Genomic DNA, 25,233 nt, shown 5'->3' on the forward strand with positions numbered 1-25,233 from the left:
ACAGGGGGTGCCTGTACCGAGTCAATGTGCAGGGGTACAGGTTAGTCAAGGTAATTTGTACATTTAAGTGAGGGGGGGGGGGGGGGGGTCAATGTAAATAGTCCTGGTGTCCATTTGTTTAATTGTTCAGCAGTCTTATGGCTTGGGGGTAAAAGCTGTTAAGGAGCCTTTTGAATCTAGACTTGGCGCTCCAGTACCACTTGCCGTGCGGTAGCAGAGAGAACAGTCTATGACTTGGGTGGCTGTAGTATTTGACAATTTTTTGGGCCTTCCTCTGACACTACCTAGTATAAAGGTCCTGGATGGCACGAAGCTTGTCCCCAGTGATGTACTGGGCCGTACGCACTACACTCTGTAGCGCCTTATGGTAGGATGCCAAGCAGTCTCCATACCAGGCAGTGATGCAACAAGTCAGGATGCTCTCGATGGTGCAGCTGTAGAGATTTTGGAGGATCTGGGGACCTATGCCAAATATGTTCAGTCTCCTGAGGGGGAAAAGGTGTTGTCGTGCCCTCTTCACGACTGTCTTGGTGTGTTTGGACCATGATAGTTTTTTGGTGATGTGGACACCAAGGAACTTGAAACTCTCGACCCACTCCACTACAGCACTGTTGATGTTAATGGGGGCGTGTTCGGCCCTCCTTTTCCTGTAGTCCACTATCATCTCCTTTGTCTTGCTCATGTTGAGGGAGAGGTTGTTGTCCTGGCACCACACTGCCAGGTCTCTGATCTCCTCCCTATAGGCTGTCTCATCGTTGTTGGTGATCAGGCCTACCACTGTTTAGTCGTCAGCAAACATAATGATGATCAGGATCATATGATCCAGGATCATACCTGGAGGAGCAGAGAGAGAGAGAGAAGTGATTAGTGAAGCAGTTTTTTATACCCTGAGCCCAGGTGGCTCCAATCACTAACGACCCTCCTCTGCCTGCAGGAGGAACCGCCCCTGCAATGCAGAGGAGGAGCCGTGACATGATGGAGTCGTGCTTGGCTACGCAGTCGTGGGTGAACAGGGAGTACACCCCTGAGGGGCCTCTGTTGAGGATCAGTGTGGCAGATGTGGGAGCGACCTGTAAGGAAGTCCAGGATCCAGTTGCAGAGGGAGGTGTTTAGTCCCAGGGTCCTTAGCTTATTGATGAGCTTTGTGGGCACTATGGTGTTGAACGCTGAGCTGTAGTCAATGAACAGCATTCTCACATAGGTGTTCCTTTTGTCCAGGTGGGAAAGGGCAGTGTGGAGTGCGAGTTTGGAAATGTAATAGGCCCAAACCGAATGTATGGTGCCAATAAGTAGCCTAGGCCTATTGTCACAGTGAGGGTTTACTTGTAGGTGGTTTTGCTGCCCTCCACCTGATTTGTTTGGTTAATTTTCTCCTTTTAGAGCTGAAGGAACATCGTGAGGAGGAAAGAGGCGAGGAGATGCGTGGGACTGGAAGAGGAGATTCTCTAGTGGGGGATAAATATAGGAAAAGTGAGGGCTAGGGAGGAGGTTTGAATATCCATACATTTGATTGTAGCTGTCTCTTTATCTAGTTGAGTGACGTGTTTATAAATGCCAGAAATTAAATGTTATTATTATTTTATTTTTGCTAGAAGCAAAATCGAATGGGCACACCGGCCACATAGCGGCTATCTCAAAGCACCGAGCGACACTATCTTTCCGGAAGCAGGAATTGATATCTGATTCAATACTATGTAATTACTAATGGATAGATAAATATATGTTTTGACTATAAGAAACTGTGTCTGATAGCGACTGAACAGCAAATAGTTTACGATGAGATATAACCTATATGATCAAAGAAACATCGCTTTAGTTTACGGGGAGAGTGACAAGGACGGGAGTGAGGGAGAAAGAAAAAGGAGGAATTGACATTAAAACACCACAAGGACACTACACTGCAGACGCTTTCATGTTATGTTTTTGCATAATTGCATAATAGCTTGCCAGCCAGTGTGGCGAAGTGTGTTTATTGAACTCTTCTGAGCATTGATCAAAAGTGGGTGAAAAGAAAACCTCTAGGTGAAAAGAAAACCTCTAGGTGAAAAGAAAACCTCTAGCGGCTCTCAAACGCTTTCAGAGAAATGGGTGAGAATGATACATGATTTTAATTAAAATGTTGAGTGAAATTCATCTCGAGGAGCAGGCCTCGAGTTGCGGATGAATAACCAATGGCCAAGAATAAACAACGCGCATCCATATTTAAATGTAATAGTGGTAATTAATACAATTAGATCAAATCAGTAGGCTACTATTTTATCCCTATATGGAATGTCTTCTGCGTTTCTTTTTTCTTACTAACCATATAAACAGACGCTGTCTCACAAAGGCCACAACATTAATTAGGGCTATCACAAATTATCAAAAGTGACAACAAATTAGCTATGTCAAACAACTTTAAATGTAACGTCCAACAGATTATTACATTTCAACGGTGACAGTGATTTATGTGGGTCACTGGGTGACTTCTTGATCTCAAAGATGTCATGACTGCTATAACAAATTCAGAGGGAGTCATTTGTTGGACTTCTTTTTGTGGATGAATGGCAATCTTTGGTTCCTCATTTAATGTCAAGGTCATGGCACCGTATGTTTTAATTTGGACATGTTTTCATGACGTAATGAGAGTGGTTCGTCTCTCTAAGAGATCACCTTTCTATTGAATGGCTTACAAATGCATCATGCATAAAATATGTGTGTGTGTCTGTGTTCACAGACTCTGAGCCACCCTTGTCTCCACAGGTCATGGAGGAGGGAGGAGAGGAAGAGGAGGAGCGTAGTCAGACCTGAGGACCCTCTCGGGTTGTGGTTCCCTGCTGAGGAGGAGAGGCATTACCCTGAGAGTGCTGCTGAAGGAAAGCCTGGTAGAGCCTGGGGATGGAGTGCTGTCCATATACTACCTGGTAATACACCTGTAACAGATTATCATAATACATGTCCATACACAAATACACTATATGGCCAAAAGTATGTGGATACATGCTCATCAAACTTTTCATTCGAAAATCATGGGCGTTAATATGGAGTTGGTCCCCTTTTGCGGCTATAACAGCCTCCACTCTTCTGGGAAGGCTTTCCACTAAATATTGGAACATTGCTGTGTGGACTTGCTTCCATTCAGCCACATGATCATTCGTGAGGTCAGGCACTGATGTTGGGCGATTAGGCCTGGCTCGCTGTCGGTGTTCCAATTCATCCCAAAGGTGTTCGATGGGGTTGAGGCAGGGCTCTGTGCAGGCCAGTCAAGTTCTTTCACACCGTTCTCGACAAACCACTTCTGTATGGACCTCACTGCATAATGTCACCAGCACCAGCCTAAAGTTGCATCCCTCCCTCCTTAGGGTAAAACGTTTTTAGGTGACCTGTTTAATGATGGGAAGATCTGCTGGGTGGAGACGGGGCAGACCTTCAACTCTCCCAGTGCCTGGGCCACACACTGCAAGCGCCTGGTCAACCCTGCTAAGAAGTCGGGCTGTGGGTGGGCCTCAGTGCGCTACAGGGGCAAGAAACGAGTGCAGTACAAGACCAGCTGGCTGCACAAGTACCAGCCCAGCACAGACATGGTGAGGAGGAGAAAAAGAGGGAGGTTTGTTGATACGGAAACAAAGCTCTACAGGAAAAGAGGCATCAAAAGGAAGGGATGCTGGAAGAGGGAGATTTGGAGGGAGAGAAGTGCTGTAGAATACTGGTATCTCAAACACTCCCTCTTCCTGTGATGTCAGAGCTTAGTGAGCGAGGTAGAAGATGACGAGATGGGAGATGAGGAAGAGGGAAAGACGGCATTGCCGACAGGTGACAAGAACAGGAAGAACAAACCTGAGCTGCATGGTGAGACATTCAATCCACCAAGAATCTGGAGAAATGGCATTATGTAATTTTAAACTATTTAAACTATGTTGTGGTTCCCTGCTGAGGAGGAGAGGCATTACCCTGAGAGTGCTGCTGAAGGACAGCCTGGTGGAGCCTGGGGATGGAGTGCTGTCCATATACTACCTGGTAATACACCTGTAACAGATTATCATAATACATGTCCATACACAAATACACTGGAGAGTGATATGAGAAAGATGTATCTAATGGGTCCCTCTAACAGATATCAGCCTTGTGCCCAGGAGAGGAGACAGAGAGATAATCCCCATCAGATACTGCACTCTGGGTACCAGGAATGCTGCAAGGTATAATTGTGCTCATCCCAGCCTGTCTCAATAATGCATATAAGTAAGCATCAACACTTAAACACATACTGTATATCGACAGGGATCCACACACGTTGGTGGGGTTATCAGCCTTCTCAGCCATCAAGAGATTCCAGCCTTTCAATGTGCTGTATGCAGCAACGTGATGCTTCTCATGGTAAGTCATACAGTGGTAGTAAGATAAGAAATGTAAAACTACAGTTTGAGTCTGTTGTATTGGGGGAAAATGACAGATGTATGATCGTGTGTCCTCAGGATTTCCACTGTCACCTGACCACCAGTGAGGTGGTGGGCTACCTCGGAGGACGATAGGATACTAACACACAACGTGAGTATTTCCTTTAAAAGCAGAGACAGTGAGCAATGTCAGAAATATGACATTGCATTCCCCAGGCTCTGGCATTACAGTAATGATCTTCAACATGTATGACCTCTGTTGTTGTGCCCTTTTGCTTGCAGTTTAAGAGCATTTCCCTGTCGCAGATAGAGATTCGGCCTTTGCTGTTGAGGAAGAGGTAAGCCCTAGTAACACTGATAATATCAGGACATGGATCAACACACGCCAATTCCATAGTATGATACAGATGTTTGTGTGAAAAACAATCAATGACCTTTCAGATCTGCCAGAATCTGTTCATGCGAGGTCTGTCAGGTTAACATCTATAACACCAACTTATCACTATTCTACCATCCACAGCAAAGGCCCAATGACCATGGCATCCCTGTGGTGGTGGTGGTGACCTATGTACAAGATAACTTCCTGACCAGTGACATCCTGAATGAGATGGTACTGTCTGTAAACTTAGTTATCATCATAGTAACCATACCTATGCAAATTCATTCAAATGGTAGACCATTGGCCATTTTGTAACTGTGTTCTTCTTACTGTATTCAATTATTGTTCCACAGATGCTGCTGGTGGACTTCTACAGGGCAGCTCCTGACCTGGTACAGTTCCATCAGTTCTGGTGTCCTGATACCACCATGATGGACAAAATCAAGGTCTGTGAAACATCAGCCATTTACAACAGGAAACTGCTATGTAACACAAGTAGCATAGATTCCACACCATGTTAATCACTTAGAGCCGGATGCTAACTTGTGATCTGCGCATGATACCCAAATGATCTCACATCTCTCATTGACATCGATACATTTGCGTGAAGTTCGAGTCATGCATGTTATCTCCAGTTAGGAATTGTCACTCAGAAATGTCCTCCTCACTTGTTTGGTTTCGCTCTCCCTCTCTTTCCCCCAGGGCTCTCTGAGCGGCCACGCACCCAAAGACCAGACCTACTCTCAGATCCTGGAGCCCGTCTACAACCAACTCATCAACACACACTAAGGTGGAAGAGAAACACGTTTGTGTATAATGCACTGATTTCAAATGAAAATCTCAAAATGACACCCTATTCCCCATACTGTAGTGCACTACTTATCTACACAGATAATAGGTTGTCATTTCTGTCCTTTGTCTGTGGTCTTACAACTGCTGCCATGGCCTCGGGCATACTGTAAGCTGGATGTGCACTGGCCTGAAGGAGGAGATGGTGACTCCAGAGTCCGGAGGGTGAGTGTACTGGTCTCCATGGCCTTTTCTGACTGTGAGGTCTGTATAACTGACAATGTTTGTACAGTATAACGTGATGATTTGTGTGCTGTGAATGTGTTCCCTAGCGTCTGCTGCCAGTGCTTGGCATCAGACTGTTGTTACAGAAGTCGACATGGAAATAAGGGTCTTCCTCTTCTCTATTACCTGTGATATATTTATCGAAACTGTGGTCTGTGACATGTGGAAGTGCTGATATGAGAACAATGCCTTGAACCTGCTAAATACACAGAACAGGATGGCACACTGACATGGCAGCTCTGCTTCTAGCTCCTAAGAACTTCGCAGCACAAGCATTTCGCTACACCCGCAATAACATCTGCTAAATATGTGTATGTTACCAATACAATTTGATTAAAAACACATAGTGGAACTACTTCTGTGTTTCTGTAATAGTAGTAGATTCTTGTTTTTTTGCGGTCACTAACCATGTTTCCATCTACAGTTTTATGCTAGTAAAGTCATTGCATATGAACAAAAATCACTACAGCTGTGATGGAAACAGGAAGTTTTAGTACAATTTAATGAATGCAGACAGATAATTTGTTCGTTCTACATGGCGGGATCTTTTTGTGTTGGTAAAATTGATTTTGTGAGAAATGGAAACGACTCTATACGCAAACATTGATATAATAACCATCATATCGAAGTAAACTTGGAGTCACGTGATGATATGGTGTGGCCCTCCCACTACAACTCTGGAAACTATGCAGTTTATTAGGCTACGGATGAAATAAATGATGATGAACTTCACAGGGTGGTGAAAGTGAAGGTGATGAGCTTTCTGCTACTTTCCAATAAATATCGAGGGTCTTATTCTGGTGACACAATGAGCAATGCTTGACTGCCTTTTGACAAATACAAATATTTTTGCTCTTATCCATAATAATGCAACAGCCTACCTCTGTGCTGTTGGCTAGAGTGCAGGTGCAAAAACCAGAGTAGGTACATTTGCTATTTAAAGGTGCATTGGATTTTTGTAGAATTTTTGCATTGCAATTTCAGAAAATGTCCATATTATATCTGGCGGTAATAGTGGAATGATAGTGTTTCACATTATTACTTACCCGCCAGTGTTGTGATTGGCTGTGATATTCGCCTATTGATTTCTCCGGCTCGAGTGGCATCTGTTGTCAATCTGGGGCGAGCTTTTGCCTGCACTGCAGATGGCTATATCGGTCTGCTAATACAGGACTATTAAAGTCCCAGTGCACTACTTTTTAAATTCAGATTTTTCAGGGGGTGTTGCAGGACCCTCAGCATCCCTACTGTACTTCCCGCAGCTATGGGTCCACCAGTTGATAAAACCAATATTTTTTGTTATTGAAAAGACATTTCACAACAATTTAGATGGTATAATGATTCCCTACACTATTCAGTGCTTGTTTTCTCACAAACTGAAATCGAGTGAACAGTGTAGAATTTTAGCAACCAGGAAATTACAGAGCGATTTCCACAACCTTTTTTTGAGAGTTATTTAAGATACTCTTCAGGGTTTCAGACGTTTTCGGAAAATGCGCAGGGACTGCGCTGTCTTAATTTTAGGGGGAAGCTTGTTCCACCATTGGGGTGCCAGGACAGAGAAGAGCTTTGACTGGGCTGAGTGGATGCTGCCCTGCCGTAGGGGTGCAAGGGCCAAGAGACCAGAGGTGGCGGAACAGAGTGCTCGGGTTGGGATGTAGGATTTGAGCATAGCCTGAAGGTAGGGAGGGGCAGTTCTCGTTGCTGCTCCGAGTGAGTAAACCACCACTACCCTCTGTATTATTGGCCAATGTGCAATCATTGGAAAACAAACCGGACAATCTACGATTAAGACTATCCTACCAATGGGACATTAAAAAAAAGCAATATCCTTCTGTTTCACCGAGACTTGGCAGAACGACGACACGTATAATATAGAGCTGGCTGGTTTCTCCGTGTTTCGGCAGGACAGAGCAGCTACGTCTGGTAAGACGAGGGGCGGGGGTGTGTGTCTATTTGTCAATAACGTCTGGTGCGCAATGTCTAATATTAAAGAAGTAAGTATCGCGGTATTGCTCGCCTTAGGTAGAATACCTCATGATAAGCCATAAACGACACGATCTACCAAGAGAGTTCTCATCTATATTTTTCGTAGCCGTCTATTTACCACCACAAACCGATGCTGGCACTAAGACCGCACTCAAAGAGCTGTATAAGACCATAAGCAAACAAGAAAATACTAATTCAGAAGCGGCGGTCCTAGTGGCCGGGGACTTTAATGCAGGCAAACCTAAATCAGTTTTACATAATTTCTACAAGCATGTCACATGTGCAACCAGAGGGAAAAAAACTCTAGACCACCTTTACTCCACACACAGAGACGCATACAATGCTCTCCCTCGCCCTCTATTTGGCAAATCTGACCATAATTCTATCCTCCAGATTCCTGCTTACAAGCAAAAACTAAAGCAGGAAATACCAGTGACTCGCTCAGTATGGAAGTGGTCAGATGACGCGGATGCTACGCTAGAGGACTGTTTTGCTAGCACAGATTGGAATATGTTCTGGGATTCATCCAATGGCATTGAGGAGTATACCACCTCAGTCACCGACTTCATCAATAAGTGCATCGACTACGCCGTCCCCACAGTGACCGTACGTACATTTCCCTTCCAGAAGCCATGGATTACAGGCAACATCCACAAGGAGTGGGAAACCCGGACGCTTATAAGAAATCCCACTATGCCCTTAGACAAACTATCAAACAGGCAATACAGGGCTAAGATTGAATCCTACTACACTGGCTCTGACGCTCGTCGGATGTAGCAGGGCTTGAAAACTATTACGGACTACAAAGGGAAACCCAGACGAGAGCTGCCCAGTGACGCAAGCCAACCAGACAAGCTAAATGCCTTTTCTGCTCGCTTCCAGGCAAGCAACACTGAAGAATGCATGAGAGCACCAGCTGTTTTCCGGACGACTGTGTGATCACGCTCTCCATAGCCGATGCGAACATTCACAAAGCAGAAGGGGCCAGACGGATTACCAGGACGTGTACTCAAAGCATGTGCGGACCAACTTGCAAATGTCTTCACTGACGTTTTAAACCTCTCCCTGGCCGAGTCTGTAATACTTGCATGTTTCAAACATACCACCATAGTCCCTGTGCCCCAAAAAACAAAGGTAACCTGCCTAAAAGATTACCGCCCCATAGCACTACCGCCCCCGTTGCACAAAACCATCATGCCAGAAACCCTAGACCCACTCCAATTCGCATACTGCCCCAACAGATCAACAGATGACGCAAACTCAATCGCACTCCACACTGCCCTTTCCCACCTAGACAAAAGGAACATCTATGTGAGAATGCGGTTCATTGACTACAGCTCAGCGTTCAACACCATAGTGCCCACACAGCTTATCACTAAGCTAAGAACACTGGGACTAAACACCTCCCTCTGCAACTGGGTCCTGGACTTCCTGACGGGCCGCCCCCAGGTGGTAAGGGTAGGCAACAACACATCTGCTACGCTGATCCTCAACACTGGGGCCCCTCAGGGGTGCGTGCTTAGTCCCCTCCTGTACTCCCTGTTCATCCACGACTGCGTGGCCAAGCACGACTCCAACACCATCATTAAGTTTGCTGACGACTAAACAGTGGTAGGCCTGATCACCGACAACGATGAGACAGCCTATAGGGAGGTCAGAGACCTGGCAGTGTGGTGCCAGAACAACAATCTCTCTCTCAATGTGAGCAAGACAAATGAGCTGATTGTGGACTATAGGAAAAGGAGGGCCGAACAGGCTCCCATTAACATCAACAGGACTGAAGTGGAGCGGGTCGAGAGTTTCAAGTTCCTTGGTGTCCACATCACCAACAAACTATCATGGTCCAAACACACCAAGATAGTCGTGAAGAGGGCTCGACAACACCTTTTCTCCCTCAAGAGACTGAAAAGATTTGGCATGGGTCCCCAGATCCACAAAAAGTTCTACAGCTGCACCACCGAGAGCATCCTGACCGGTTGCATCACCGTCTGGTATGGCATCTGACCATACGACACCAGTGTTTTTACACGGCTGCTACTCGCTGTTTATTATCTATGCATAGTCACTTTACAAATGACCTCAACTAACCTGTACCCCCACACATTGACTCTGTACCGGTACCCCCTGTATATAGCCTTGTTATTGTTATGTATATTTCTTGTTACTTTTTGATTGATTCGATTTTTTTACTTTAATTTATTTAGTAAATATTTATTTAACTCTATTTCTTGAACGGCATTGTTAGTTATTAAGGGCTTGTAAGTAAGCATTTCACGGTAAGGTTTATGTGGATTTTAAAATATTTGCATGAAAATCTGTCGCCAATTCAATGGAAACCTAGCTATAGACAGAATTAATTGCACACCATTTACAATCATAGAATATCATCAAAAGTAAAATCCTGATCTAGCACAATATTTGTAATAAAATAGAATGTTAAAATATGCAATATATACGAGACAATATATTGCATATTTGAACATTCTATTTTATAAAACATTGTATTTTACTGTCTGCTCACTGTTAGTGTTGATGGTGCTTTGGAAAGAACTACACTGCCACCTTTTGTCCCACCAACCTACTGAACATTTCCATCAAAAACACACACAAAAAAGATCATTAGTGTAGATTCCACCTCCTCACATGCATTAACATTTTGGCAATTAAGCAGTAATAGTTTATTTACACTTATGATAAAAACATTATTTTCAAAAACAGTCCGTACACAGTACAAAATGCTTGGGTGACATTTATTTATTCAAAGACGGTAGAAGGGAGAAAACAAGAGAAAGCAAGTACAAATATTTTTTTATAATACATGACAAGATATTGCAGTTAAATTTGACATACCATACAATGACATACCAAAAGTAAAAAGAAAACTTGAACTAAAATACATACATTTACAAGGTATTGGATAGACCTACATGCAAAGATTAATAAAAAAAAAATGTTTGAATGTTTTGTGTGTAAAAAGTAATACTATTGAGTGCCAGAATTATCTTTTTTAGTTCAAGTGATAATTCTGGTTCTCCAACAGATTAGACAGAAATGACCCTTTTTAAAAAGTGTAGTGTGTCACAAAAGCAAGTGTACACATGCACAACCGTCTGTACACAGCAAAGTGCCAAGGCTGGAAATGAACAGAACCCTTAGTACAGAAATTCATGACCATAGTAAGTAGCTTGGTTATTTTGGTTGGTTGTATTAGTCTTTTCCTAATTTCTTTCCCAAAGGCACTGAAGCACCCCTAACTATAAATTATGTTTGTTTGTTTTGGACTCTTATTGGTGTGTGATCCAGTCAGCACCAGGTTGCTCTGTACCAGTCCACCACTGCACTCTGGTCATTGAAATGAACGGAACCCAGGCCCGTAAACGTTTGGGAGAGCTCTAACACCAGAGAGGAGGTGTTGTGAGAGACAGAGCAGAGTGGTGGATGGAGGGAGCAGGCTGGCAGAGAGAATAGTAGCTAAAGTTAGCCTGGACCTCAACACTGAGGGGAGAGAAATATGTGAATGAAAAAGTGCACTGCAGCATGTGTGACTCAATCATATCCACAACTATCAATCATGGAGGGTCTTTAAGCTCTGATTGTATGCATCTTGGTAGCAGGGGCTTTTCCTAACAGAACCATCATCACAAATAAAATAACCATATATTATTATTCAGTTTCCCAGTCATTTCCTCATTCAGTATTTACTATATTTGACACCGTACGCAGTCCTGTCCAGCAGCACACACCAACCCCTCCTACTACGAGACCCGGGGAGAAGTGTGATAACCAACGAAGAAGTAAATAATACTTAATACAGACGTGAATGAATGAGATTTCCTGATCCTAAAGAACTTCACAGTCTCACACATGCATCTGAAAAGAGTCCCACGTTTATGTGCACTATATGGGAGACAGACGGAGACACTGCCAGCAGCGTTGTTGTCATGGATGTACTGGGACAAGCTGAGGTTCTAAGGATAAGCTGAACAGACAGGCACTATGATGACACACCTAAAACCCCCACCTCACCAGATCACATCATGGTTGACACACCATGTACTGTATTCTATTTGGCATTTTTAGCTGTGTTTCCTCTATTGAACAGATGGACAGACAGGAAAACTAAAAACACACAGGCACCGAATGTTGCTAACGTCACGAAATGTCCAGTAGCCCCTGGGGAAAATGTTTTCTTATAAATGTTAACTAGACCCAAAATCAAACAGTTTTCTCCTCAGGGGCTTCAGTCTCCGACTGTCTGGGTTTGAACATCCTTTCAGTAGAGGCCTCCAACTACACATTACTTACACAGTCCCTCACACATACATCAACAATCTCATTGGAGGACCAAGGTGCAATTTAACCGTTTAGCTGTACATAAAAAAAACTATAAATGAGGCTTAGACCAAAACAAATCAAATGCAGACCATAGCAAAACTAAACAATGTCTGAGGCCCTTCATGCTCTCCTGTGGCTCAGGCATACAGAAGGTACATCGTTTTGTAAATCTACTGACTGTAAATGGATCATTAGTACAAGGCATTGCTGTAGTTGTTTACTGAGGAGGATGGTTGTGTTAGCCTGGCCAGCAGGGGGCTTCAAGAGATGTAGTCCAGTCAAAATCGACTATTTGCAAGGCTGTGCCGTTGCAGTGTCCAACATACTTGCCTTGTAAATAAGGCGAATATTCAGCAGAGTCCATACTAAAATGTGGGACTTAGAGAAATGTGGGATGTGTGAAATACATTTTTTGTTTTGAAACTACGAAAAATAAAAAGACAAGGCTTTACAAGTGGTATAGTTTACAGTCAGAACCAGCTAAACTGCAGATGTTAATGTCTTCTGCTGCTTACAGGTACGTAACTTTACATTCAATAATAAATTGTTACCATTTAAATTTTGATACATTTCATGTGAAACTTCTATTTTCTGTAGAGATATCTGTGGTTGACAGAAAACGTTACTTTAAAATGTTAGTCTGGTTGAGTCAGGTTCTTCATGTCTGTGTCCGAATGTCAGTCTTCCGTTTTCGCTTGTAGGGCAGGGGGATCATATTCAAATCTCTTTTTCTTTGAACTGGAATGTGAGAAGCCACCATTTTCCAATTTTCCTCCTTCAAATGTGAAGATGAAAACGTGCCAAAGAGTACAGGTGCGTCTGTGATGATGGTGAAGATGAGGACGAAGACTCTAGGATCTGTCCCACAGATTCAACTGGCTCCTCATTCCCTCTCTCACGTACTCTAAGGCACTCTTTAGTTTGTCAGGGGGACGACAATCTCCACGTAGTTGAGAGGGAAAAATCCTGATTGGCCGTGAAGCATGCCTTCATACCAGTTCTCATCGATTTGATTGGTCAGGGTGATGATATCGCCCTCCTTGAAGCCCAGCTCTCCCTCATTCTCCGGGTCAAAGTCATACAGGGCCTTACAGCATGGCTGTTCTGAAACTGAACGACAGAAAGAGGAGAAAGGAGGCGAGAGGGATGGAAAACGGAGAGAGAAGGTTGAAAAAGTGTACATCATACCAGACAGTGATAGACTAATCCCATCTCTCTATGTCCATACATCCCACCCTCCTTCTGCTGTCTAACAGAGCTGGACCGTCAGATTATGGTTTTAGGTTTTCACACGGCACTCTGTTTGTTAGCTTATGGTTCACACTGTAGTTTAAGTATTAGTAGGTGTGGCTGGGTTGTGAAATGAACACACGGCAGGCTCAGACAGTGTGAGGAGTGACAGTGCTAGAAAGATGACCTGGCCTCCCATACAGCCCTGTGTTGTTCTGGTCAACAAATTAATTTAACAGAGTAACATCTCAAAACAGTTATTTGAATATCCTAAAAATGTAAGGTAGTCAAAGGATTAATGAGAGAAATAATATCATTAGCCTATAGAAAAATCTAATGACAGTTGAAGCTTATTAAGAAAGAAATGATCCATGCAGGCTGGGAAAATCCCTCCATGCGAGGTTGAAAACAAAATGGCCAATAACCCATCCTCCTACTAGGCCTATCAGAAAAACTTAAAGACAAAAAATATACTTAGTTATGACCAGTAGCTTATTTCCAAAATATTCTAGCCTACAGTGTTGTCCTAAAATTGTTGTGGATTTCAAAATAATAAGAATGAAAGTTCATAGCTTAAGCCTAGGCTATTCTCTACCAGCTTTATGAGAAATCTAACAATCAATATCATTTATTGTTCTATTATTTCACGAGGCAAATAAAGCAATTAAGCACTTCTGAAGACGGCAGACTGCTTCTACCCAGCTCATGATGTAGGACTATAACCAATCTCACTACGGTAAGACAGTCTGTTCCTCATCCTTCAGTCACTGCTCCATCATGTGTGCGTCTCACACAGATACACACGCAAACCTGCTCCTCCACCAGAAAAGATAAGTCATTTCCTCCACCTCTGCCCATGCTGTCAACATCTTTTGTCATGATTTGTCGCTTTCACTTCTAATTGTTTTTTTGGGGGGGGGGGGGGGGGACAATAGAGGCATTCATCGTATAGCACAGTGTTTTATGGGTACATACATTGCCTTCAGAAAGTACTCACACCCCTTGACATTTTCCACATTTTGTTGTGTTACAGCCTGAATTTAAAATTGATTAAATGTAGATGTTTTTGTCACTGGCCTACACACAATACCTCATAAATGTCAATGTGGACTTAAGCTTTTTATTTGTATCACATTTTTTTATAAAACATTTAAAGCTGAAATGTTCAGGAGTAAAAATGTGCTTGTTGCTGAACAAGTCATATAAGTTGCATGGACTCACTTTGTTTGCGAAATTGTGTTTAACAAGATTTTTTAATGACAACGTAATCTCTGTACCCCACACAAAATTATCTGTACGGTCCCACAGTCAAACAGTGAATTTCAAACACAGATTCAACCACAAAGACCAGGGAGGATTTCCAATGCCTCGCAAAGAAGGGCACCTATTGGTACATTGGTAAAAAATATAAATATCAGACATTGAATATCACTACATTCCAATGCAGTTGCAGGAGAGGAAGGAAACCGCTCAGGGATTTCATCATGAGGCAGGCCAAGCATGACTTTAAAACAGTTAAGAGTTTAATGGCTATGATAGGACTAAACTGAGGATGGATCAACAACATTGTAGTTAAGCCACAATACTAATTGAGAGAGTGAAAAGGAATCCTAGACAGAATATAAATATTCCAAAACATGCATCATGTTTGCAACTAGGCACTTCAGTAATAATACAAAAAATGTGTCACAGCGATTAACTTTTTGTCCTGAATACAAAGTGTTATGTTGGGGGCAAGTCCAATACAACACATTACTGAGTACCACTCTTCATAATTTCAAGCATAGTGGTGGCTGCATCATGTTATGGGTATGCTTGTTATTGTTAAGTACTGGGGAGTTTTTCCAGGATAAAAAATAAACAGAATGGAGCTAGGCACAGGCACAATCCTAGAGGATTTTGGGAGATGAGTTCATCTGTCAGCAGGACAATAACTTAAAACACAAGGCCAAATCTACACTGGAGTTGCTTACCAAGAAGAAAGTCAATGTTCCTGAGTGGCTGAGTTACAGTTTTGACTTAAATCTGCTTGAAAATCTATGGCAAGACCTGAAAATGGTTGTCTATCAATGATCAACAACCAATTTTACAGAGCTTGAAGAATTTTGAAATTAATAAAAATTGGCAAATCTTGCACAATTCAGGTGTGGAAAGCTCTTAGAGAACCAGAAAGACTCACAGCTGTAATCTCTGCCAAAAGGTGATTCTAACACATATTGACTCAGGGGTGTGAATAGTTATGTAAATTAGATATTTCTGTATTTCATTTTTATACATTTGCAAAAATCTTTTAAAAAAATCATGTTTTCACGTTGTCATTATGGGGTACTATTGTGTGTAGATGGGTGAGAGGAAAAAAACAAGTCAAGGGTTATGAATACTTTCTGAAGGTACTGTACATGGGCTCCAATACGATACAGGAAGGATACGTTTCATACTGAACAAAAATGTCTGGTGGACATTCCTGCAGTCAGCATGCCAATTGTACACTCCCTCAAAACTTGAGACATCTGTGGCATTGTGTTGTGTGACGAAACTGCACATTTTAGAGTGGCCTTTAATTGTCCCCAGCACAAGGTACACCTGTGTAATAATCATGCAGCTTAATCAGCTTCTTGATATGCCACACCTGTCAGGTGGATGGATTATCTTGACAAAGGAGAAATGCTCACTAACAGGGATGTAAAGAAATGTGTGCACAAAAGTTGAGATGTTTTTTTTGTACCTATGGAAAAATTATGGGATCTTTTATTTCAGCTCATGAAACATGGGACCAACTATTTACATGTTGCGTTCATACTTTTGTTCAGTATAGTTTGAATTGTTTTGGTGCGATTCGGTTTGATTAGAGAACGAATTGATGCGTTTCGGTTCAATGCACTAAAATGTTGATATAGCCAATGACTATACAGCACAACTTGGACTTCACACCATCTCAAAATCAAATGGTTTTGACCGTTTGGAAGTTTACAGAGAGATCTTCTCTTCTCCTCTCATGTCGGTCGTGCGATTCGCAAAAGTGATTGCTCATTATGAAATTACCAACTTAACCCTGTATATCTAAAAATGACAATATACACTGATTATTTAAAGCAAAACTACCAAAACTATTGCTGATTGTGATCCTGAACAATCAAAATAAAATATAGTGTAAGCCAGATGAGAGTTGTGTTGCCGGGAGCTTACTTTTATTCCGGTAAAAACACAATTTTCAACAGCGCATAGCTGTCAATAACCTAGCAAATTACTTAGGTTGTCACTCAACTAATGAAGCCTAATATCACAGAAGCCATTTTAGCATTTGAATGCTGAAGGTGCTGCGCAGATGTGCAAGCTCAGGAACAGGCCACCTACCTTGCGTTGGTCAGAGCGCAGTTTGAGAAGGCTACTGATATTTGCCTGGAGTTGTTCGGCACACATGCAAAATGAGATCAATGACAGTTAGATGCAGTTCAACACTGAAAGAGAGGACGCATAATGTTCGTATAGGTTTTCTGACCGATACATGCTACATTTGGATTGGTTTGGGGTCTGTGGGATGATGCACTCGGGGACCGATGCGTATTGGTGAATCATTACATCCCTAGTGCTAAATGCTCTGCAGCTGTGCATTTGGTTTGCAAATGTAGTAGTTATCTAGCTGGTTAGCTTCTTTCAAAATCAAGCTTTTCTTGGTAACAGCAGATAATCCCCTACTGAGTATCATAGCATTTTTTAGTTACTTGTATAACTTTGAGCTGGGATGTCTGTCCTGCAAATAGTTTGTGTCAGAGACATATATGCATTAGCATTTAGCTAGCATTCGCTATGGGATTCTACATGTATAGGTTAGCATTGCTAACCTTCGGATTACAGAAGCTCAGTGGGGTTTGAAAATAGCGCCAATTGTGTTCAGTGCCAATATCCCAGGATGGTACAAGGTCAGTTTAAAGGTATGACAATCTGGATACGCCCCATGCCTAGTACATAATCACGATAGGACAAAGGTTGACATCGACCAACCGTAGAACATGGTGGCTAGGACTGGAGGGGCACAGGAAGTCCATATCTTACTCATAGCATGGAACAGAGAGCCTGTCAGTCTCAAAACACACACATAAACACGCAAAAGTAGTGAAACCACACACTGATGGCTGTCACAATCCCAGTGACAGTGTTTTGCATCATCTCTGTGAGACCAACCCTTCTGAAGTTCTTCTGACCCTGCCCCCTCACTCACTCACTCCCCCTCTGACCCTGCACTATTCCCTCGCGCCATCCCCCTCTGACCCTGCACTGCTCCCTCTCGCCATCCATCTCCCTCTGAGCTCAGGCAGCTCATGGCCATAACACCAGGCTTTTTGTCTCAAAAAATGTCCTCTTTGTACCAGCTTACCCCACAGGCAGTTGGCACAGGGCACGACACACTGGATATGGGGAGGGATCCATCACTGTCTATGGGAGACTCACTTTTATTGTGGAATACAACACATCCCCTACCCATAAATCTAGGAGACATTCGGAGACACACTAACCCAAAGATGTATCATATACAGGTTTTTTTTTTGGATCAAAATGGTGCTTAGGTGGTGGGCAGGGTGGTGGTGTGGCCTTTAGGTGCCTTTTGGCAAACTCCAAGCAGGCTGTCATGTGCCTTTTACTGGGGAGTAGCTTCCGTCTGGCCAGTCTGCAATAAAGGCCTAATTGGTGGAGTGTTGCAGAGATGGTTGTCCTTCTGGAAGGTTCTCCCATCTCTACAGAGAAACTCTGGAGCTCTGTCAGAGTGACTATCGGGTTCTTGGTCACCTCCCTGACTAAGGCCCTTCTCCCCCGATTGCTCAGTTTGGCAGGGCGGCCAGCTCTAGGAATATTCTTGGTGGTACCAAACATCTTCCATTTAAGAATAATGGAGGCCACTGTGTTCTTGGGGACCTTTAATGCTGCAGAAATGTCTTGGTACCCTTCCCCAGATGTGTGCCTCAACCTCATGGCTTGGTTTTTCCACTGACATGCACTAACTGTAAGACCTTATATAGACAGGTGTGTGGGTTTCCAAATCATGTTCAATAGAATGTTTTACCACAGTTATAGTTGTAGAAATAGCTCAAGGATGATCAATGGAAAAAGGTTGTCTTTGCGCTTAATTTCAAGTCTCATTGCATAAGGTCTGAATATTTATATAAAGTTATCGTTTTTTAAATTTTATGACATTTGCTAAAATGTTTAAAAACCTGTTTTTGTTTTGTCATTATAGGGTATAGCATGTAGATTGATGAGGGGGAAAAAAACAATTTAATACATTTTAGTATAAGGCCGTAACATAACAAAATGTGGAAAAAGTCAAAAAGGTTTGAATACGTACGTACGTACGCTCGGGCACACACACACACAGTACTAGTGGACACCTACTCATGCATGGGTTTTTTGTTTTACTATTTTCTACATTGTCGAATAATAGTGAAGACATCAAAACTATGAAATAACACATGGAATCATGTAGTAAAAAAAAAGTGTTAAACAAATCAAAATATATTTGATATTACATTATTATTCTACAATGTAGACAATAGTAAAACTAAAGAAAAACCCTGGAATGACTGGTACTGTGTGTGTATTCATATTCCTTGACTTATTCCACATTTTGCTGTTACAGCCTGAATTCAAAATTTATTAAATGTGTTTTTTCTCCTCACCCATCTACATACAATACCCATAATGGCAAAGTGAAAAGATGTTTTTATTGAAAATTAAATACAGAAACCCTAGTTATTGTCCTGTTGAAAGGTGAATTTCTGCCCCAGTGTCTGGTGGAAATCAGACTGAACAAAGTTTTCCTCTAGGATGGTGTCTGTGCTTAGCTCAATTACTTTAAATTTTTATCCAGAAAAATTCCCCAGTCCTTAACAATTACAAGCATACCCATAACATGACGCAGCCACCATCATGCTTGAAAATATGGAGAGTGTTGGATTTGCCCCAAACATAACACTTTGTATTCAGGGCAAAAAGTTAATTGCTTTCCAACCTTTTTAGCAGTATTACTTTAGTGCCTAATTGCAAACAGGATGCATATTTTTTAATATTTTCTATTCTGTACAGGCTTTCCTTCTTTTCACTCTGTCAATTAGGTTAGTATTGTTGAGTAACTACAATGTTGTTCCATCTACCATCTACCTTCTTTGCGAGGCATTGGAAAACCTCCCTGGTCTTTGTGGTTGAATCTGTGTTTGAAATTCACTGCTCGACTGAGGGACCTTACAGATAATTGTGTGGGGTACAGAGATATTGGGGGTGTTAACACTATCATTGCAAACAGAGTGCAACTTATTATGTGACTTGTTAAGCAAATTAACTGCTGAACTTATTTAGGCTTGCCATAACAAAGGGGTTGAATACATATTGACTCAAGACATTTCAGCTTTTCATTTTTAATTGATTTGTAAAAATTTCGAAAAACATAATTCCACTTTGACATTATGGGGTATTTAATGATTGAACTGAAAGTGGGTTCAGTCCAAACTCTGTAGTGACAGGACTATGGCCTGAGGTGGTCCACCAGCATGTGTGTGGCTGTGTGCCATTTCAGAGGCAGTCAGTGCAGGTCATTAAACTGTCAATCAAAAAGCTCTAGGCTTTGTATCTAAAAATAGCTGGTAAACATTTCAACCAGAGAAACAACCAAACCCAACGAAGAACCCAATCAAATGAATGAGTTCTTAAAATGACCTGTTACTTAAATATTTTGAGTACAAAATAATGGATCATTTCAATCACAGAACTTACATTCTAGAGCTTTTGATTTGATACATGTAGTTCACTGATAGGATTGCATCTACCATTTCACAAAAGTAGGTCGGCTGTCTCTGACAAACAAACACACTCTCACTCACGTCTGGTTATATATATTTATTTATTTCCCTTCCCCAGCCTCTGTCCCTACAGGAGGTATTTTGCCTTTTGGTAGGCCCGTCATTGTAAACAATAATTCGTTTTTAACTGATTTGCCTAGTTAAATAAAGGTTACATTTTTTTTTTAAATGTAAAAATTTGGTGTGGAGGAAGGGTGACTGATGACATCACAAGAAGAGAGGAACAAGGTCAACAGGAGAAGAGGGCAACCAGCTGAAAGCTGCCTGCACCCCTCTCCTGTTCATTCACCCTCTCTCACACATACACGTGCATGCTCACACATACACACATGTGCACACACACAGACAACCAACTCATCCTATGACAGACACACACATTCATACCACACTCCAAAGTATGGAAGTGAATCTCTAAATCTGCAGTAGTGAAATATTTGAAAGAAATTCCTTTTCGATGAGCTGATATACACAGTAGGTAGCATGTGCAACCGTCTTACCTGAGTTGCGGGAGGGTGGTGGGCCAACTGAGGTCGTGTAGACACCATTGGTTGATTGGTTGTCACTGTCAAAGTCAAAGATGGGTTTGGCCTTAGGTGTGTACTCGCGACGTGGTCGGTTCTGGGCCTCGTTCATCCTGAAGAGAAGAAAGATAGAGCAGCCTGGCAGATCTCAGTTATCAGTAGACTCAATATTAGAAACGGTACTCAAATATACATAATTCATAATAAAAATATTTTAAAAGAAACTAAGGGAATGGCTATCTTGACGCTTCTGATATATTTTACAGCTAACAGTTAAACCCCTGGGTCAACCAGTGTGTCCGTTTTTCTGTGATTAAGGGCCTTGGATGTTACCATGCAGATCCACACATTGAGACAGATTATGGCGAGGGCTGCTGTGACTAGACAGTATGAGGGGGCTGGGCTGGTAACGGGACTGGGAATGAGGCTGGGATTGGTGAGTGGGCCTACTGTATCTCTATCATGACACTGCACACATAAGCTTGAAGTGACTGTACAGGAAAGATGGGCAGTGGAAGTAGAGACACATGTGTACCTACCTGTCCCTGAGTTTGTCTGAGAGCTCGTCCAGGATCTGTGTGGCCTGTCTGTGGTACTGCAGCTGGGACTCCACCAGAGACGACAGCTGGCTCACCTGCTCTATCTGCACAGAGACACACACAAAGAGCAGGATATGGTTACTAACTGTACACACTAGGGGTGTGAACGTTTAAATGAAATTGGGATCCTTAACGTTAAGAAAATTATCTAACCAAAGAACAATGTTTTATTTTTATTTTCTTCACTAAATTAAAACAAATCATAGTGCAATTATCACAAAACATTATTTTCAGTGTTATAGCCTAACTAGATGATGGGCTATGAAGGGCTTGGGGAAAGTTGTGTAATTTAATGTTAGACAGCGATATCATTGATGCAGAAAGTAAACCACATAGTGGGTATATTTCAGCAACAACTAAAGCCTTCTGCATGTTTCAGTTTGGCTGGCGCATAGCTGAGTCGGCTAAGCGAACCGAACGAGTGTGTCGTATACTCCCTTAAAAGACCTTCGCAAGAAAAAAGAAAATAATAAAATAAATAAATGGCAATAGTACTGTTTGTCCATCTTGAGACGCCGTAGCCAGTATACACTTCTTCAAAATAGTTAGAATTAATGATAACTCAAGAAATCTGTCATTAAATTTGACATTTTTGCAGAGATCTTAGTCAGGCAATTTTACATCTAATTATGTTTGGTTCAGTATTTTTCAAGTGAATAAATTTGCATGAACACGATTTGTCTCTCGTTAAATGACAACATTTAATTGAAGAACCCCTACTGTTGACTATCAGTGCAAAGTTTGAGAGGGTTTATCTAATGTTCCATTGTTATATTTTAGCTCAACTCGTTCTGGCTAGCATTAGTTGTTGATCTTGCTGTTGATGATGTGCATAACTGAGGGACAGATAGCCTTCCTTTTCAGTTGTTTGATCAATAGGACTGTAAAGTTCTTAAATGTAAAGAAGACTCCCGTTATATTTAAAGTTGAAGTCGGAAGTTTACATACACCTTAGCCAAATACATTTAAACTCAGTTTTTCACAATTCCTGACATTTAATCCTAGTAAAAGTTCCATGTCTTAGGTCAGTTAGGATCACCAGTTTATTTTAAGAGAATAATAGTAGAGAGAATGATTTATTTCAGCTTTTATTTCTTTCATCACATTCCCAGTGGGTCAGAAGTTTACATACACTCAATTAGTATTTGGTAGCATTGCCTTTAAAATTGTTTAACTTGGGTCAAACGTTTCAGGTAGCCTTCCACAAGCTTCCCACAATAAGTTGGGTGAATTTTGGTCCATTCCTCCTGACAGAGCTGGTGTAACTGAGTCAGGTTTGTAGGCCTCCTTGCTCGCACATGCTTTTTCAGTTCTGCCCACAAATTTTCTATAAGACTGAGGTCAGGGCTTTGTGAAGGCCACTCCAATACCTTGACTTTGTTGTCCACAACTTTGGAAGTATGCTTGGGGTCATTGTCCATCTGGAAGACCCATTTGCGATCAAGCTTGAACTTCCTGACTGATGTCTTGAGATCTTGCTTCAATATATCCACATAATTTTCCTCCTCATGATGCCATCTATTTTGTGAAGTGCACCAGTCCCTCCTGCAGCAAAGCACCCCCACAACATGATGCTGCCACCCCAATGCTTCACGGTTGGGTTTGTGTTCTTCGGCTTGCAAGCATCCCCCTTTTCCTCCAAACATAAAAACGGTCATTATGGCCAAACAGTTCGATTTTTGTTTCATCAGACCAGAGGACATTTCTACAAAAAGTACGATCTTTGTCCCCATGTGCAGTTGCAAACTGTAGTCTGGCATTTTTATGGCGGTTTTGGAGCAGTGGCTTCTTCCTTGCTGAGCGGCCTTTCAGGTTATGTTGATATAGGACTCGTTTTACTGTGGATATAGATACTTTTGTACCTGTTTCCTCCAGCATCTTCACAAGGTCCTTTGCTGTTGTTCTGGGATTGATATGCACTTTTCGCACCAAAGTACATTCATCTTTAGGAGACAGAACGCGTCTCCTTCCTGAGCGGTATGACGGCTGCGTGGTCCCATGGTGTTTATACTTGCGTACTATTGTTTGTACAGATGAACGTGGTACCTTCAGGCGTTTGGAAATTGCTCCCAAGGATGACCCAGACTTGTGGAGGTCTACCATTTTTTTTTTGTGGAGGTCTTGGCTGATTTATTTTGATTTTCCCATGATGTCAAGCAAAGAGGCACTACGTTTGAAGGTAGGCCTTGAAATACATCCACAGGTACACCTCCAATTGACTCAAATTATGTCAATTAGCCTATCAAAAGCTTCTAAAGCCATAACATAATTTTCTGGAATTGTCCAAGCTGTTTAAAGGCACAGTCAACTTAGTGTATGTATACTTCTGACCCACTGGAATTGTGATACAGTGAATTATAAGTTAAATAATCTGTCTGTGAACAATTGTTGGAAAAATTACTTGTGTCATGCACAAAGTAGATGTTCTAACCGACTTGCCAAAACTATAGTTTGTTAACAAGAAATTTGTGGAGTGGTTGAACAACAAGTTTTAATGACTCCAACCTAAGTGTTATTAAACTTCCGACTTTGCAGAATTTGCAGAAATACATTCAGGTGTATTTTGTGATTTTTGGCGAATATGTTCTAATGATCTAAAGTTGCGCTTTTGCTAGTACCTGTAAACACACAGGCTTATTTGCATGAAGGCCTACTGTAGCTCTGATTGGCAATGGCACACCGGTCTGTGTAAACTCTGGTCCTGGACGAGACAGACGTTTTTATTACGATATCTATTAATTGTCCAAAAGCACGGCCGCTTTGCCACTATATATTGCCATTGAATTTTCACAAATGCACAAACATTCTAAGAATTTATGAAAACGACCATATCTAAGTACTTGCTTGTCAGAAAAAAATAAAAAATAAAAAAGATGTCATTCTTCCTGTGGGAGTATATTAACAATTTTTTTATACGATTTCATGTTGCTAAAACGCTGTCAGTTCCACTTTAAGAGCCTTTAAACATGAGGCTCAACTTAGCCACCGTTGAGGTGCCCTAGCCAACACGCTGTAAACAGCGCAGATACTGTGAACAGCGCAGATACTGTGTGTGACTGTGTGAAAGCAAAGTGTTGCTCATCTCAATATCCTAGCCTATCCATTGATGATGACTTTACTGAAGTTGCGAGACATTGCGAGATCCAGCTTTTGAATGCCGATAGAAAGGCCTAGTGCATGGTTCTGACTGTCTGCGTGTAGGCCAACCTGCCTATACTATGCCCCTCCCCTCGCTCTCCGTCCCTTGCTATCTCGCTATGAAAGACGCAAGTGTTTGTGGTCTCGGAAGTACGGCAACTAATCTGTCTTGTCCATTCCAAAAATACTGAGTCTTGACACTCAGAAATGGAGAGTCGACTTTTCAATTATTTTGGAGTCGACTCTCCACCACTAGGCCTACATCATCGTTGTTAACAATTGGAATAATGGCAGAGAAAGGCAAGCGACAGCAGCAAAGTCCTGTAGGGCAATACTTTGAGAAGTTAAATGAGAAGGAAATGCAAACTTTGCGAGGTGGAATTGAGGTAGAGTAATAGTAGTACAGGTGCAATGCTTAACCATCATGAAAGGGGTGCACCATCAGACCCAAACTGTTGCTGGCAGTAGTGCAGCTGCATTGTGAATTCATGTGGAATTTTATGATTAAAAAATAAAAACATTTAAAACTGAAAATCGATTTAAAAAAAATTCTCCCCATTTGCCACATCCCTAGTACACACTAAAACACAAACCGACATACAAGCATACAAGGACCAGGCCCATGGTTACCTTGATACACACGAGTAGTAACAGTGGCATTCCCCCTGGATATCCAGTATCACATTGTGGTTAATATATAATCTGTTTAACGGTGTGAGTGAAAACAGTATTGTATTTACATACACC

General features: G+C 42.0%; 1 protein-coding gene and 1 pseudogene across 2 annotated transcripts in view; one reads left to right on the forward strand and one right to left on the reverse strand.

Annotated features, from left to right (window-relative positions):
* The first annotated feature begins 2,084 nt into the window (after window positions 1-2,084).
* LOC139579666 (MPN domain-containing protein-like) lies at window positions 2,085-5,541 on the forward strand (annotated as a pseudogene).
* A 5,010-nt stretch (window positions 5,542-10,551) lies between these two features.
* LOC139578389 (endophilin-A2-like) overlaps window positions 10,552-25,233 on the reverse strand; it is a 30,167-nt gene continuing 15,485 nt past the window's right edge. For both annotated transcript variants that reach the window (XM_071405895.1, XM_071405896.1), the window contains 3 exons: window positions 21,289-21,392; window positions 20,726-20,862; window positions 10,552-13,260 (listed from right to left, as the gene is read on the reverse strand). In XM_071405895.1, coding sequence (XP_071261996.1) covers window positions 13,067-13,260; window positions 20,726-20,862; window positions 21,289-21,392 — 435 coding nt within the window. In that variant the 3' untranslated portion in view covers window positions 10,552-13,066. The remainder of the gene's footprint in view (window positions 13,261-20,725; window positions 20,863-21,288; window positions 21,393-25,233) is intronic.

Source organism: Salvelinus alpinus, chromosome 6 (assembly GCF_045679555.1).
Source record: "Salvelinus alpinus chromosome 6, SLU_Salpinus.1, whole genome shotgun sequence".
NCBI lineage: Eukaryota > Metazoa > Chordata > Actinopteri > Salmoniformes > Salmonidae > Salvelinus > Salvelinus alpinus.